The 17,523-nt window shown below is 36.5% G+C and overlaps 1 protein-coding gene across 1 annotated transcript; it reads right to left on the reverse strand.

Annotated features, from left to right (window-relative positions):
- Positions 1 to 13,073: 13,073 nt before the first annotated feature.
- On the reverse strand, positions 13,074 to 13,772 carry LOC132185194 (uncharacterized). The gene has a single exon (XM_059598999.1). It carries the CDS (start codon positions 13,770 to 13,772, stop codon positions 13,074 to 13,076), a length of 699 nt encoding a protein of 232 aa, XP_059454982.1.
- Between the last annotated feature and the right edge of the window lie 3,751 nt (positions 13,773 to 17,523).

The raw sequence follows: 17,523 nt of genomic DNA on the forward strand, positions 1-17,523 counted from the left end.
TGATGAATGATAATGGCAACTTGGAATCCAAATTTTACCCACAACAAAAGCGACATTCTTCAACACCTGGCACTTAGAATTCGTATGAAGAGAATAATGTAATTAAGGTGTGGATTTACTTATCTCTTTTTCAAATCTGATTTTGTTACCCCTTTGAAATTACTATTGCTTTATTTTTTAGGGTCTTGTTCTTGCTTTTATATATAGTTTTCTGCTTTATGATTTTGGTGGCATAAATTCATCAGCAATGAAAACTAATAAATTCTTGACCTGCTTGGCATATCGAAGGTGTTCCTTTTGCTTTGGCTTTTGTGTGTTTTGCGGGACTTGGACAATCTGGCAAACAACTCACATGCTGCAACTTTTACTTCAGATGTCACGTTAGTGATTTTACTCTCCATAGCCTCTCTTTATAATTCTTTTTTTTTTTTTTTTTTTTTTTCTGTTTTTGTTTTTTGAGCAAGTATTATGCTCTTTTGGCACTTCTTAATCACGGCCATGGTCTTTTATAAGATTGGAGTTAATCTGATATGCAATTTTGCGAATTGTTGAGAAAGGAAATTACTTTCTTTCTTCAAGGTCTAGTTAGATTTTCTTCACAACTTTGTTTTTTTTTTCTGTCTTTCTTTCTATTTTTGATTTTTTTAAAAAAAAAAAAAATTTAAGCAACAAGTACAAAGGGAAAAAAAATTTAAAAAATAAAAATAAAATTAGCTTGATATAGTGACACACTATAATAAATGGAGAAAGGATCATATTATCTATATCTCAATTAACCAACGAATCATCGAGTTCCATGACCATTTATATTTATTACAAAAAAGCACAATCATCATTATTAGTAGGACACAAGTAGGCCTCCTAAAATTACTCCAATTACTAAGCCAAGAAAGACACTATTTTTTCATTCCTCAATTAAAGGAATGTAGGCGAAATGAGAATTTAAGGCCATTACCTTCTTCTTCTTTTCTCGTTTATCATGGTTTTTCTATCATCTTCTCAAATGAGCATTTATACTCTGAAATGAATTTTTCTACTTTATATGAGACCTTATTGTTGTGTTCATCTCCACATAAATAATCAATGTACTTATCCCTACGACTTAAGAATTTTGCAAGGACATGTTTAAGGTTGTGGAAGTGGGTGCTACTTGCAATCGATTTTGTAAAATCTCTAAGTGCATTAATAAAAGATTAACCAAATCAAATTCCTTTAAACTAACCAACATTTTTCTGTTTCTTTGGTGGCACAGTTTTGATTATTGCTGCTAGGGACCTTTCCTTGGTTTTGGATCTCAGTTGATATTTTTTCCAACGCCAGTATTGTTTCCAAGTGATTGGGCAATATGTGAAGATTAAATAGAAAGTAATCCTCTTTCAATTTCTACATGTGTAAACCTTGGTTTTTATGTTCTTTCTCTCATTCCCTCATGTTTTCTTAATTCAGTTACCCTTTTGGCTAAAACTCTGTGGTTCTTGGTAAAGATCTTGAAGAGGAATTTTCAATAGCGGAACATATCCCTTTACTATTTTAGCTCTGCAGTGCTGGTGTCTAAACAATTGACAAATCTGGCCGTTTTCATCTTGGGAGAGTATAAAAGGCTATTACTGCTGTGACAATTGACAAATCTGCACGAAATCATTAACAGTCACTAAAGAATGTAGGAAGATCACCCACATATCATGTCTCCCACCTGATAGATTTTCAAGTCCTCTTCACTTTCATACAGTAGTTTCTCCCATGTTAGTATATGCAGTATTGGAGTATCTTGGAATCAAGTGGATGCCCTTTTACACATTAAAAAAATACCTCGGTTTATTATTTATTATTTTTTATTTTTAGGAAACGTGGCATATTTTAGGAGTGACACGTGAGAGATTAACGAGGTATCGATTTTGTATTTTCCCATAGGTGAGGTACTAGATTTGACTGTTTTGGAAACCTAGAAGAAAAAAAAAAAGAAGTACAAACTGAGGTACTAAAAAAATACTTAACCCTAGTTTTTATAGCATGGATGCATTGCTAGAGATGATGCAGAACCTGCACTAGACGACAATACCCATTAGCCACTTGGCCAGCCCAAGTAGCTATTGTAGGCCCAGAAGCCCACAATTGGGGCTGAATGGATTGGGCCTAAGCCAAGGGCCTCAGTCACATAAAGAACACTAGGAATATTTATGGTGAAGAGGATAACCTCCTCCAGGGATAGAGTCAAAACGTTTTATGAGGAAGAGCCAAAGTTTTGTAACATATGTTACAAACATTATTTTTTTTAAGGAGTTGGTTTACTAATTCTTCAAAAAAATTTACCGTTAGACAATAAAGCTTGTTTGTTATTTTTATGACAAAAAACTAAATCAATTTAATTGGTTTTTGCGGTTTTGACCATTAGTCATTAACAAGTTTTTATTATAGTTTGACCATTTGATTATTAACAAATGTTTTAAGGTTTATTGATGTTATGACCGTTTGGTCCGTAATTGCCTTTAGTAAACTGTTGAGAAATATAGAGGGACACCAGCTTTCTCATATTCCAAGCACCCTTACCTTCATCACAACTGCCAAATAGCATGAAAATAGGATGGAATAGTGGTGTTGCAGAACCACGTAAGAGTCTGATGATGATTGCTATCCCAATCAATGAGGTGAGTAAGGAAAGCTTCATCAATTTAGGTAGCATCTTTAATGGGCTCTTTGGCATCCCCTATCAGATAAAACAAAAGCTTGCAATGTTTAAGAAAACTACACATAGATTGGGACCAGGCACCAAGAGCTTTGTGTCATCTTGAGCTTTCCAATGCAAAATCAGAGTGTAATTTGTGCCATCTAGAGTGTAGTTTGTGCCATCCAATATAGCTTGAACATTGTTAGTTCTTGTGTTGGCTTAATTCAGTTCCAAAATGCAGATGCTACTGTTCACGGCTCAAACACTGATATAGAAGGCTCAGAATCCAATCTCCACCGTTCATAATGTAGATTCATGTGTTATGAACGTCCCTGCAAAATTTTTGCTCAATCAGACCACAAACGCCCATCGATCGGAGTTGTTGATGAAGACTGGACAGGCCAGGTCCGGACCGCAATTCCCCGGGTCCGGACCCCATTTCCCGAAAGTTCATTTTATGAGGCCTGTCCGGACCTCAGATTTGCAGGGTCCGGACCTGGCTGACTTATTAGGGTTATTTTCTATTTAAACACGATTTTGCTACATTTATATGTACGTATTTTATTGAGCAAAATCAGGGTGCTTAGAGAGAGAGAATTTGTTCTAGATTATTGTTGAAGAAAAAATACGTGAAGCCAATCGGAGTTCCGGTGAAAGGAAATCTTTTAGAAGAATCGTGCCAGATGTTCTGGAAAGGGCTACTGAGGTAGAAGTCAAGTGGGTCACTTGTCGTGTGCAAGGAAGAGTCAAAGGTTTTGTTATTCTTCTTGTATTCCTTATTCTTCTATATAGTGAATTGATTTCCTGGGTTTGGCTGCCCCGGAGAGGTTTTACATTTAGAGAGTTCTCTAAATGGTTTCCTCTTCGTAACCAAATATCTGTGTTCTTGATTTTCATTACATATCTGTATTTGGTTGATTATTGCTTGTTAGGTCAGATCTTATTCCGCTTAATATTTGTGAATCACCTAGACATTTGAATAGGTGTCGTTTGGAGTCGTTTTTAAATTTTTCAATTGGTATCAGAGCGGGTTCACTCTGTGAAGGATTTATTTCTTGAGTGTGATCCGAGACTCCATATCAAATGTCTCATACTGTTGCTCCTAATTCTCTTCCCGTCTTTGACGGAACAAATTATACGCTTTGGAAAATTCGTATGAGAGCATATTTTAAATCCATTAATGTTTGGCATATTGTCGAATCTGGATGGACACGTCCAGAAAAAGCAATAGCTGAATGGACAACAGAGGAAAAGAATAATGCTACTGCGAATGACAAAGCTATAAATGCTATTTACATCTCTGTTTCAAATGAGGAATTTTCTAGAATTTCTAGATGTGAAATAGCTAAGGAAGCCTGGGAAACTTTAGAAATCACACATGAAGGAACTAAGGTTGTTAGAACTTCAAAAATTCAAATGTTGGTTTCTCAGTTTGAGGAGATTAGAATGCAGGAAGATGAAACTTTTGATGAATTTTATTCAAAGCTTAGTGTCATTAGAAACTCTACCATTAATTTGGGAAAGAAAATGGATGATGCTAAAGTGGTGAAAAAATCTTAAGATCTTTGCCTGAGAGGTTTATTCCCCAAATTGCTGCTATACAACAGAGCAAGGACTTAGATACTATGAGAGTAGAAGAACTTGTAGGTTCCCTTCAGACCTTTGAGCTAATTCTTCCTAAACACAAGAACACCAAAAATATTGCTCTTAAGGCAAAAAAATGTTAAGGTTGACTCTTGTGGTTCATCTGATGAGGATTCTGGAAATGAGGAAGAAATTGCTATGTTTGCTAAGAAGTTTAGGAAATTCTTTAGAGCCAAGAAAGGAAATTTTAGAAATAGCAATTCACAATTTTCTGAGAAATCTAGAAATGAGAATGTTGAGAAAGGAAAGTCACCTAAAGGTATCAAGTGTCACGAATGTGGTGGACATGGGCACATTCGTGTTGACTGTGCTAACTTGAGAAAGTCAAATGGCAAGGCATTTAATGTGACTCAAAGTGATGAGTCAGACAAGGACGATGCTGAACAGGGAGTTAATTACTTAGCATTTGGAGTTAGTTATGAGAGTGAGCATGAGAATAGTGAGTGTAATTCTCAAGACAAACAAGGTGTGTCCGATAATGGTTCGGAAGAAGAAGATGATTTGCAAAATGCTTATAATAATCACTTTGTGGAATACACTAAACTGAAAAAGCTGAATAAGCAGCAATTGAAGAAACTCAATGAGGTTAATCTTGAAAATCATCAACTTTCTGTCACCTTAATTGATTCTCTTGCTACTCATAATACTTTGATGTCTGAAAATCAAATGCTAATTGCCAAAGTGAAATCCTTAGAGAATGAACTGAATGAATCAAAGAATCATTTAACTAAATTCTCTAGTGAAAAGCTAAATCAAATGTTACATAATCAGAAACATTCGTTTGATAGAACTGGATTGGGTTTTGATAAATCTGCTATTTTATCTACTAATGTTGCTTCTTCTTCAAAGATGATTTTTGTGAAACCAGTGAACAAAGAAGATAGCTTGGCTGAAAAGAAGGTAATTTCTCCTCAAATTTCCAAAGGTGGAAAAGGTAAGGGAACTCTAACTGATTCCTATATGTCTAGTTCTAAGTTGAGAAGTATGCACATGTTAAGGAACCAACCTTCTCAAAGGTTTATTCCTACGTGTCATAACTGTGGTAAGATTGGACATATTCGTCCTAAGTGTTTTCAGCTTAACAGTCATGAGCCTAAAAGAGAATATTTCCATTCTAGAAATAGTTATGAGAAATTATTCAACATGATGAGAGACGTAGTAACACGGTTAGATGTCTTGGATAAGAGTCACACAGTTGTCCCTGATGTGAAGAAAGTTTGGGTCAAGAAGATTAATACCATTCACCCATTGAGGGGGAGTGGTAATGGACTCACCTAGATTAGGTGGGCACATAGACCATGCCTAGAAATTGAGCATATTGATATTTGTCTATAGCTGTTCTAGGGTAATTTTTTCTTAATTTTTGTTTGCTTTGTTTTTATTTTCTTTGATTATTTTTTATTCTTTTAGATTGTTTTAATTGTTAGATACTCAGTTTTTCATGTCTTGTGCTCAAATGAATATTTTACATATGAGTGGGGTCAATATTTCTGCAATTTACATCTATTGCTCCATATGTTTCTGATATACCTTGTTTTTCTAAAGACTGTTAAAGGAGTAAGAGTTAGTTTTTCTCATGTTTGAAATTGTGCACTTTTTGCCCCCATTAGGTTTAGATTTTTGTTATATGTTTGGGAATTTGGAGCAAACATTTTGCTTGGAAGATAGGTAGTGTCAGTTCTATCCACTTGACCAACTCGTTAGTTGAACCTAGCTCCTAAAAAATTCCAACATTTTCCAAAAAAAAAAAAAAAAGAAAAAAGGGCTTAAAATAAGCTCAAATGACTTAGTTTTGCTTCTGTCTGTCCCTAAAGAAAGAATCGGTGATCAAATCATTACGGAAATAGATGATTACTAAAGGACATGGTAAAAGCGAATGATTAGTCTCAGGGGGAGTGTATCGGATGAGGGAATCTAGGTCCTAACATTATAAGGTTTTACTGTGGCTTGAATCAGACTGTTTGTCTTTCATTTACAAAGTGTCTGCCTAGATTTCCTTTCCACTGATGCAATCTTATTTAATGGGAGTTTTCACACACTACACCATCACATGAGATTTCTGATTATTGCCTACTTGACTGCATTCACAGACCAAGGTTGTGTCATGCATATGGTACATTTACGGTGTAAGTGTAGCTTGTTGATCACTCCGAATTGTTCAGATATTCATACGGGCATGCATGATTTATTGCTTATCTATACAAGTTTGAGTCATACATTGAGGGGGAGTTTTGCTGATGTTTCTTTATAATCACGCATTCTACGTCATTTTTTTATCATGAGTTTTATTTATGTCTTCTTGTTCCACATATGCCTTGATGTATTTTGTGAAGTGTTTCAGGAAACATGAAGACCTTTTGTCATTCTGTGACAAAAAGGGGGAGTAAATATGGGGAGATGATGGGATTGGCTCGACATTTTGGTTTTGTCACTGAATTGCCAAAGGGGGAGTTTGTTAGTTCTTGTGTTGGCTTAATTCAGTTCCAAAATGCAGATGCTACTATTCACGGCTCAAACACTGATATAGAATGCTCAGAATCCAATCTCCACCGTTCATAATGTAGATTCATGTGTTATGAACGTCCCTGCAAAATTTCAGCTCAATCGGACCACAAACGCCCATCGATCGGAGTTGTTGATGAAGACTGGACAGGCCGGGTCCGGACCGCAATTCCCTGGGTCCGGACCCCATTTCCCGAAAGTTCATTTTATGAGGCCTGTCCGGACCTCAGATTTGCAGGGTCCGGACCTGGCTGACTTATTAGGGTTATTTTCTATTTAAACACGATTTTGCTACATTTATATGTACGTATTTTATTGAGCAAAATCAGGGTGCTTAGAGAGAGAGAATTTGTTCTAGATTATTGTTGAAGAAAAAATACGTGAAGCCAATCGGAGTTCCGGTGAAAGGAAATCTTTTAGAAGAATCGTGCCAGATGTTCTGGAAAGGGATACTGAGGTAGAAGTCAAGTGGGTCACTTGTCGTGTGCAAGGAAGAGTCAAAGGTTTTGTTATTCTTCTTGTATTCCTTATTCTTCTATATAGTGAATTGATTTCCTGGGTTTGGTTGCCCCGAAGAAGTTTTACATTTAGAGAGTTCTCTAAATGGTTTCCTCTTCGTAACCAAATATCTGTGTTCGTGATTTTCATTACATATCTGTATTTGGTTGATTATTGCTTGTTAGGTCAGATCTTATTCCGCTTAATATTTGTGAATCACCTAGACATTTGAATAGGTGTCGTTTGGAGTCGTTTTTAAATTTTTCAAACATGATAAAGAATCTTGTTTTGTGCCATATGAAATCAAGATGAAAAGATAAGTAGAAAACACCTTGCCAACCCTTACAACAACAGTCAAAGTCAATATTCAACCATCAAACAATGTGGTCAAAGTCAACGGTCAAATCAGGCCTAACAAAATGCTGGCGTGGCAGGGTGCTGATGTGGTAGAAGCGTTGACATTGCATAGGTGTTGACGTGGCACTGGGGTTGACGCTACACTAGGGCTAACGTGGCCTAGAATTGACATAGCGCTAGGGTTGAATGCCACATGGCGAAGGGTATGGAGAAGCTCTACCAGCACGTGGCTGACGTGCCAAGGAGAAGGCTGCACGTCAGTGTATGCATCACAAAAATAGAACTGCAACACGTCAGGGCTTAGACAGCGGCGTTCTCGGTGGACTGAACTTGGCGACGGCGGATCTGTGGTTTGGTGCTATGATCGAGGTAATCTGATCGCCGTGTCAGCAAGAGGTAGCACGATCTAATTCTTCGAACGGTGCATGGTAGCTCCAATGGCGGCATTTTCGGCCACTCTGGATAGTCGTCTTCCAAGGTTTCGAACAAGGATTGAACAAGGATTTGTTGAGAATTTGATTTTTTAATAACAATGTGACAATAAATTAAGCACTCAATATAATTTTCAATCATAACAAATCAAACAAAGTAAGCATTTGATATAAACAAAAATCATAATGAGTCAAAATAAACTTGTCACATGAAATTATTCTCAAATTAAAAAGCATCCCCAAAATTCAGTCATTAATCTATGAAGAACAATTGATAAAAATACTAGGCTTCACCCCTAGCCTTAGCTAGAGGCTTAGCTACTCATAATATTAAAATACTTAACAATGTATAAATAGAAAGACATAGAAAAGAAATAACTTGAAATTAAGAATAAGTCCCTAAATACTCAACAATAGTCGCCTGAAGCCCTCTACTTTGTTATTTTCTTTTCTTTTATGCGGTATGGCCTCTTCTCTCAGCCAAGACCGGCGCTGTGGCTCTTCTCCTTTTCAAAATAATAAGAACCCTTTTATAGGGGATTTGTAGTCAGTCTTGACCTTTTGTGTCGCATGCGGTGTCCAATTTCTTCTGTTTTCTTATTTTATTGCGGGCCCCACGTTAGCTTTTCTCCTTTTAACTCTTCTTTCTTCGTCTTTGTTTTGCTAGTTCCCACCTACGTATGGCTTTACAAATTCATGAGAAAAGTCTCCTTCGGCTTTTCTTTTCTTTACTTTTCTTTTATTCCTTTTGGTTTTTTTCCTAGAAAAGGCAATAACTTGCATTATAATATCATTTTAAGCTCACATTTAATAATTAAATATTATTCCACAATTAAATATAAAATGCCAGAATCAATATAAAATAAGGTAGGATAAAGCTTATTTTAATAGACACTTTAATTTAAGCTATTATGCTCCACCCCAGTCTCTAGCAATTCAAAACAAAGCATAAGAACAAGGACTCAAGGAAAGAAAAAGTCAAAATACTAACAACTACCAAAGAAATTTCCCGTGCCTTCAAAACTCAATGTGAATGAAAATTTTAGCCAATGTTTACTCTCTCAGTGTCCAGATAAACATGAAATAGAATTTCTATTGGAAAGTATGTTTTGATTCAAGCCTTACCGGTGTTAACACTCAACAATTAAAATCACTAAGAAATAGGTGTAACGCTCTCAAGAATATGTGAGTGGAATAATGTAAGCAAAGACAAATATCACACATATAAATCATATGAAAAATGCTTAATCAAGAAAGAACAAGTAGTCTCATGAAAGGATGCCGAAAATAATTTACACCACACTCATTGATTAGTGATGAGCATGTCTGAACCATACACTCCTTAAGATCAAATAAGGACTTTTATCGGGACATAAAATAGGGTTAAAGAAAAGAGAAATAAATAACAAAAAGGTGATGGTAAAAGTGAGAATCACTAATCTTTTTTTTTTCTTCATCTTCTTTTGAATCACTAATCCACCACTCCGAAATAATTTGATAAAATTCATTCTTGAAACACTTGAGAAAGGGTTTAAGAAAGAAAGGCTAATTATATGGCTCAATGGGGTGACTAGTGATAATGTATCATACGAAGAGTGTTGAGGCTCAAAATAAAGAAAAATAGCTTAATCTCATCTCGCAAGGATTTGCATTGTTCTTCAGTATTCATGACTTCACAAGATTCAAGTGTGGCATAAAATACAAGATTTTTGCATTCGGCCAAATCAAAGAATAATGAGACTAACATAATGAATTTATTTTTGCGCTTCCAAATGACATATGATTTCACAAAAATTAACCCTCTATGAAGAATGATTAGCTCAAAACTCACAAGGGTTAGAAATCTCCACATTTGTTATCCTCAAGATATTCTAAGTCACTTGTATCCTTAACAAAGAGTCATGTTTATGTGGCCATGTGCATGTGCAATAAATTGAGCATGAAGGCAATGACATTCTTTTGCAGAAGCAGCATAATAAAGTTAAAACAAAAAACTCATGCTAAAGAAGCAAAACCTTTTTTTTTTTTTTTGTGAAAATATAAAATAAACAAAACAACACAAAAACAACGACAAACATCAAGCATCAAGCTCCTCCCCCTAAAATTTATATTGTCCTAAATGTAACAAAATAAAGCAAATAAGTAAAGATTAAGGAGATCCACTACAAAAACAGGGACTTTATTGACGTGGCAAACAGTAACTCATGTTTGCCACGTCAATAATTTTTGATGTGTCTAAATAAACACGTCAATGAAAAATTTATTGACGTGTCGGACTTTAAGACGTCAAAAATTTTTGACATGTCTAAATGCCACGTCAAAAATTTTTGATGTGGTCCATTGACACGTCAAAAATTTTTGACGTGCCTTTATTCCACACATCAATAATTATAATTAATTATAATTATAATTAAGTAGTAAATTATTTATACAATATGAATTAAAAAAAATTAGGTCGTAAATTAATTTTAATTGGTATGAAAAAGTAATTGGTTAACAAAATTAGATAACAATATTAATTGGTACCTATATTAAGTAACAAAATTTAATTGGTATATGTATAATTGGTATATGTCGTCATATATTAAGAGATATATTCAAACCCATTAAAATTTTATAAAACTAGTTAATGCTCTTGTCTCTTATATGCCATGCTTTCAATATATGTGGTTATTATATGTGCTTTGAATTTTTTAATTTATGGTTATTAATAAATATTACGTAACAAAATATATATGGTTTTTAATTAATAATAAAAATTATGCAATGTTTTATATATGCGCTTTATATTCTTTAATTTATGGCTATTAATTAATAGTAGGCAACAAAATATATATGGTTATTAATTAGAGATATAGTATTAATACATATCACGTTTTCAATATTGTGGGAATATTAATACATATATGTATTATCTTAGTTTTAAGTATATAGTATTTTTTTTTTAAATAAGTGATCATATAATTTTTTTCTCTTATTATTTTCATTATATTTTTTTGACGTATCAAATGTGACACGTCAATAATTTCTTGGCGTGTCACATTTTGACATGTCAACAATTATTGATGTGCCATTTTAACACGTCAATAATTATTGACGTGTCATTTTGACACATCAATAATTATTGACGTGCAATTATTTCACACGTCAAAAATTAATTAATTAATAATATTAATTATTTGTATCTATATTAAGTAACAAAATTTAATTAATTGGTTAACAAAATTAGATAACAATATTAATTGGTGCATATATTAAGTAACAAAATTTAATTGGTATATGTATAATTGGTATATGTCGTCATATATTAAGAGATATATTCAAACCTATTAAAATTTTATAAAACTAGTTAATGCTCTCTTGTCTCTTATATGCATTGCTTTCACTATATATGGTTATTATATATGTGTGCTTTATATTCTTTAATTTATGGCTATTAATTAATAGTAGGTAATAAAATATATATGGTTATTAATTAATAATAAAAATTATGCAATGCTTTTATTATATATATATATATATATATATATGGTTATTAAATAATAATAAAAATTATGCAATGTTTTAATTATATGATGACATTCTTGACTTGCCACATGTGACACATCAATAATTTATTGATGTGTCTACTATAGACACATTAAGAAACCTCATCGAAAAGGCGCCAAACCAGCTGGACCCCTTTTTCTTTTTTCTTTTTTCTGTCCTTTTCCCTCCTCTTTTTCTTTCTCTTCCGACGTGCGCCCACAGCCTTCCTTTTCAAATAAGTTGTCATTTTTTTTTCTTTTCTTTTTCTTTTCCTCTTCTAGATGAGATCTCTTCCTTATTTTCTTTCCTTTCTCCTTCTCATTTCAACTAACTTCTTCTCCCATATTAATTCTTTCTGTTTGTTTTTTGGTTCTCACTTATATATATATATATATTCTTTTTTCTTTTTTTCTTCTTCTTCTTCTTCTCATGCCCAACTCCCTTGTTTGTCGCTTAAACAAAATAAAAGAAAATAAGAGATGGAACCTGCGAGAGAAGAGGAGAAAAGGTGAAGAAGAAAGAGAAATGGAGAGAGAAGGGAAGGGGTCTGAATATTTGGGGAGTTTAAGGTATAAATGCTTGAATTTGAGTTATTCTATTACTATTAGTCTCTTATATAGAAGTTTTTCTTTTTTCTTTTTTTTTTTTGTTGTTAAATTTGCTAACCCACTTTTAGATTTGTTCTTCCACATTATTTGGGGGTTTGAAGTATTTTAGGAATTGCTACTGGATGTTTAGAGATCAGAGTACTTGTGTAGCGAATTCATGATGAGATTTTGGGAATTTTCCTTCAATAGTTAGATATATATGGGTGTTCAACATTTATAGGGATTTATATGGGTTTTAAGTTATAATTGGATTTTTTATGATAAATTAAACATGAAATAAATTTAACTGAAAAAAAAAACTTTTGGAATTTTTTTTTTTTTTAAAAAGAAATTATTAATTTTTTTTTAATATTTTTTTAAACTTTAGTGACGTGTCAAAAAGTCGCACGTCAATAATTTCTGACATGTGAATAATTTTTTTGACGTGCCACTTTTGACACGTCAATAAAGTATTGACGTGGTGAAACTGCCACATCAAAAAAGAATGTTTGACGTGCCAATTTCTGACACGTCAGTAATTTTTGACGTGTCAAAATTGGCATGTCAAAAAATTGAAATTTTTGACACCCGCCTTATTAACCTTTGACACACATCAATACTACCACCTCAAAAAGGTTTCTGACATGTCAATATGCTTGACACGTCAGAAAGTATTGGTCAACAAAAACCTTTTCTTTTCTTTTTTGTAGTGAGAGTGCCTTGAAGTGGTGGAACAAATTTTTGAGAAATAGCAGTTGCTATGTATTTATTGCATAACTTGCAAAGCAGAGAAATCTGCTTGCAAAAGGTTCCTTATACATTCTGGAGGGTTATAAAACCACACCATTTGAACATCTTCATTCACCGCCAATCTAGCAAACGCGTGAGCCACCTTATTCTCCCCCTGCGTAAATATCTCATTTCCCAGACCGATATGGCCCGTAAAGACGAGCGTATGTCTGTAGGCAATTGTCCCCTGCTACTCTCATCCGAGTTCACTGCCATGATTACATTTTTAGCATTGCCTTCTAGTTGAACTTGTTGTATTCCCATCTCCATGCAAAGCTGCACTGCCAACAGGGCCCCCAAAGCTTCTACCGCTGAAGGATCCAGGAAGCCATGTCTTGTCTGGCTTTGTGCTGCCCACATCTTGCCCTGGTGATCCCCCAGAACAGCCCCTAATCCCACGCGTCCCTGCTTGATATCCACACTAGTGTCCCAGTTGGCTTTAAACCAACCAGGAGGAGGTACTGTCCATGCTGTATCCGAGCTTTCTGCCATTGAGACCCAGTTAGTCTGCCTTCTAGCCGTCAGGGTTTGGAACAACTCTATCGCCTGAAGAGCTTGCTTAAAGAGAACTATCGGGTGTGTGAACAGCCCACTGTGTATAAAATCATTCCGCCTAAGCCATAGTCGACAAGCTATGCCCACAAATTGGATAAATTCCAAGCGATCACACCTACTAATCATTCCTTCAACAACCTGCAAAAACTCAAGCCCCGCAAAGCTGCTTTTTTGGAAGCAAGCACCTCCTTCACTCCAGACATCGGACACATCCATAAAGTATGAAAAAGCGTCTCAGGCTCGCGTGCACATATTGGACAACTAGGATCTGTTAGAACCTTTTGAGAACATAAATTTGCTCTAGTGGGCAGGGAATCGTGGCAGGCGCGCCACAGAAAATGCTTTTCTGCATTTTGGATGGGGAGTTGCCAAAGGTGCCTCCATAGCGTGCTAGTTTTCGACTGGGCAGAGCCCTCTGCTTGTTGCTGCATCTCTCGTTCTTTTGGAGATGATACGCACTCCTTACGGAAAACACCCCCTTGGCTGTCCCCCCCCATATGATAACATCCTCTTGATCCGTGGTACTCACTAGAATTGATTGAATGGAAGTAATCTCCTCACGAGTAAAAATCTATTCCATCAAAGCAGAATTCCACCATTTGGTATGCTCATCAATCAAGGTACTCATAGTTGCTGTATCATCAAGAAGCCGCGGGGGAGAGATCACTCTGAAAGTGGTTGGTGAGAGAAGCCAACGATCTTGCCATATTTGATTCTTTTCCCATTGCCAACGCGCCACACCATTCCTTCCTTAACGAGATCACTCGAACTTTGTATGTTACGCCGTGCAAATGACGGTTTTTTCCCACAAGAAGCATCAATCACCGAGCAATTAGGATAATATTTTGCTTTCATTATCTGTGCAATTAAGCTATCCGGTATTTTCCATAAGCGCCATATTTGCTTTGCCAATAGAGCTTTATTGAAGCATCCTATGTCACGAAAGCTCATACCGCCATATGCTTTCGAACAACTCATTGTATTCCAATTCACCCAATGAATTCGTTTGTCTCTTTCCTTATGACCCTAATAAAACTTCATCATTAATGAATTGATCTCGGAACATAACACCTTTGGAAGCTTGAAAACGCTTATGCTATAAGTAGGCATCGCTTGAATCACGGCTTTTAGTAAAATCTCTTTCCCCGCCCGAGACAAAAATTTAAGCTTCCAATCCTGACGACGCTTCCACACTCAATCCATGATACTTTTGAAAGCTCGCATGCGGGATCTTCCCACTAGGGTAGGCAAGCCTAGATAGGTGTCGTATTTTTGATTTACAGGAATTCCAGGCAGCCCCTGTACTTGATCTTTGTCACTAGGAGATGTGCTCCGACTAAAAAAGATAGCCGTCTTATTGGTGTTCATTTTCTGCCCCGACGCCGTGTCATACATATGTAGGATAGATGACAAATGATTCCATTAGGCCACATTCGACCTGCAAAATTGCGAGCTGTCATCTACAATGAAAAGGTGGCTAATTTTCGGCCCTCTTTTTGATGTAGGAACACCCATCAAAGCACCTTCCCGATTTGCTTGGGTAATCATAGCATTAAGAGCTTCTGCACACAAAAAAAAAGAGATAAGGCGATATGGGATCTCCTTATCGGAGACCCCTAGTAGGGGTAATCAATCCACAAGGCTTTCCATTGACTAGAATTGAGTATTTCACCAATGTAACACACATCATAATGAGGGATATCCATCGGTCGTTAAAACCCATCCATCTCATCACCGCCTCTAAAAAACTCCATTCCACCCTATCATACGCTTTGCTCATGTCGAGCTTTACTGCCATAAAGCCTTTCTTCCCCCTCATCCTCGTATTCATAGTATGAAGTGTTTCATAGGCCACGAGTGCATTATCTGAAATGAGTTGTCCCGGGATAAATGCACTTTGGGTAAGGGTAATGATATTGGGTGAAATCCTCTTTAAATGGTTTGCTAAGACCTTAGAAATAAGTTTATATAAGACATTACATAAGCTTATTGGTCAAAACTCCGTGACCATAGAGGGGTTTTTTATTTTGGGTATAAGGGTGACATGGGTCAAATTCAAATCTTGAGGTATCACACCAACATTCAAAATGTCAATAATAGCACGACATACCTCCTCCCCCATAATGGGCCAATTGTTTTGAAAAAAACATGCGTTCAATCCATCCGGTCCCGGGGCGGCGAGCGGCGCCATTTGGAACAAAGCTACTTCAATCTCTTCCACAGAAAAGGTTTTCATCAATTCTAAATTCATGCTGGCTGTTAGACGGTTACCAATGGGTGTAAGGCATGGATTAAAGTCACCAGCCGGTCCCTTGGAAAAAAGAGTAGTGAAATAAGTGACAAAAGCGTCCTCTATCGCCGCTGGATTTTCCCTTCGCTGCCCCCTTTCGTCGAAAATCATCCCCACATGGCTACGTCTACGTTTTGCATTTGCACATGCATGATAGTATTTTGTGTTTTGGTCACCCATCTTGAGCCAATCTTCTTTCGCACGTTGACGCCACCATAGTTCCTCTTTATCAAGTAATACTTGTAATTCTGTCTGAACATTTTTGGTCGCCTATTGAGCCGACATATCCTCCCTGCCTTGGAGCTTTAAAAGCCTCCCTTGCAGTTTAGATATAGAGTCTGGCACACTTTCATCCACATTCCTCCGCCAACTTTTCAGATTGCGTATACAGCCCTCCAGCTTTGCACTAAAACACGCCCAACTTGTATCATGGTTTGGTGTGTGATTCCGAGCCATGATTATGGCATCTTGACAACCTGCTTCCAAGGCCTAGCTTGCCTCATATAAAAACCTGGACCGTCTTCCATCAGGGTCGTGCAGCCGAGAGAGAGTTAAGACTAGAGGTGCATGATCCAAACATATAGTTGCTTGTACATATACTGAAGCGTCCGGGAATAAGTTTCTCCATGAAAGGTTGGCTACTCCCCTATCAAGCCGCTCTCTAATACGGGCACTGCCCTCTTGACGGTTACTCCAGGAAAATTTAGGTCCCACAAAACCTAAATCAAATAATTCATATACCTCAAGAGTGTTTTGAAAATCTTGCATGAGATTATTTTGTCGTAGTTGTCCCCCCAACTTTCTGTACTCATCAAAACTTCATTAAAATCGCCAATACAAACCCAAGGGTTCGGGGCCAAAAGAGCCAATCTTTTTAGTAGGCACCATGCCTCATGGCGTTTTGTGGCATCCGGATGGCTATAAAAGCCAGTGAATTTCAAGTCAACCTCCAATGTCCGATTGTGTACTATGGCGTTTATATGTCGTTGACTATAGTTTTGAACTTCTACGACACAACCATCCTCCCAAAAAAGTGCAATCCTCCACTACGACCCACGCTCTCGACCACAAACATGTTTTCGAATCCCACTTTCATCCGAATCAACTCCATCTTATTTTTGCATAATTTGGTTTCCATTAGAAAAACCAAATTGGGCTTTTTTTCTTTCACCATACGGCGAAGTTCATGAACTGTTTGGAGGTTCCCAAGCCCCCGGCAGTTCCAACTTAAGGCAATCATTGCGGTCAGTGGGGCTGTTTTCCAGCCTCTGCCAATCCCGAACCAATATTTAATTCGTTTTCTCCACTACCTCGAACTAATAATAATTCCACATCTTCGCTTCCTATTTTTTTTTTTTCCTGTAGACCGTGTTCCCTAACTGATGTGAATCCTCCTCTCAGGTGTTTTCTTTTTACTGCCATTTTTCCCGCCTGGGGCCCCCTCATGGATTTCTCAACATTTGCAAGGACTGGGCCTGAATATGGGCCCCCAAGACTACTAAAGATCAGCCCCTGTTGTGATAACGGCTCCCTTTCAATCCCCTGCCCAACCAGCCGCACTCCAGCTGGAGATTTCATTCCTTTTCCATTTGAACTTTCAGAGCACGCTCCCCCTTTAACTCCCCCGGGATTCATTCCATTTGTGGGTTGAATACGCCCCCCATCAAGGTTGGTTGA

This window comes from Corylus avellana, chromosome ca6 (assembly GCF_901000735.1).
Source record: "Corylus avellana chromosome ca6, CavTom2PMs-1.0".
Classification (NCBI taxonomy): domain Eukaryota; kingdom Viridiplantae; phylum Streptophyta; class Magnoliopsida; order Fagales; family Betulaceae; genus Corylus; species Corylus avellana.

Bases quoted from the DNA above. Each gene is read 5' to 3' on its own strand.
- LOC132185194 (XM_059598999.1), bottom strand. From the start codon at position 13,772: ATGGATGTGTCCGATGTCTGGAGTGAAGGAGGTGCTTGCTTCCAAAAA.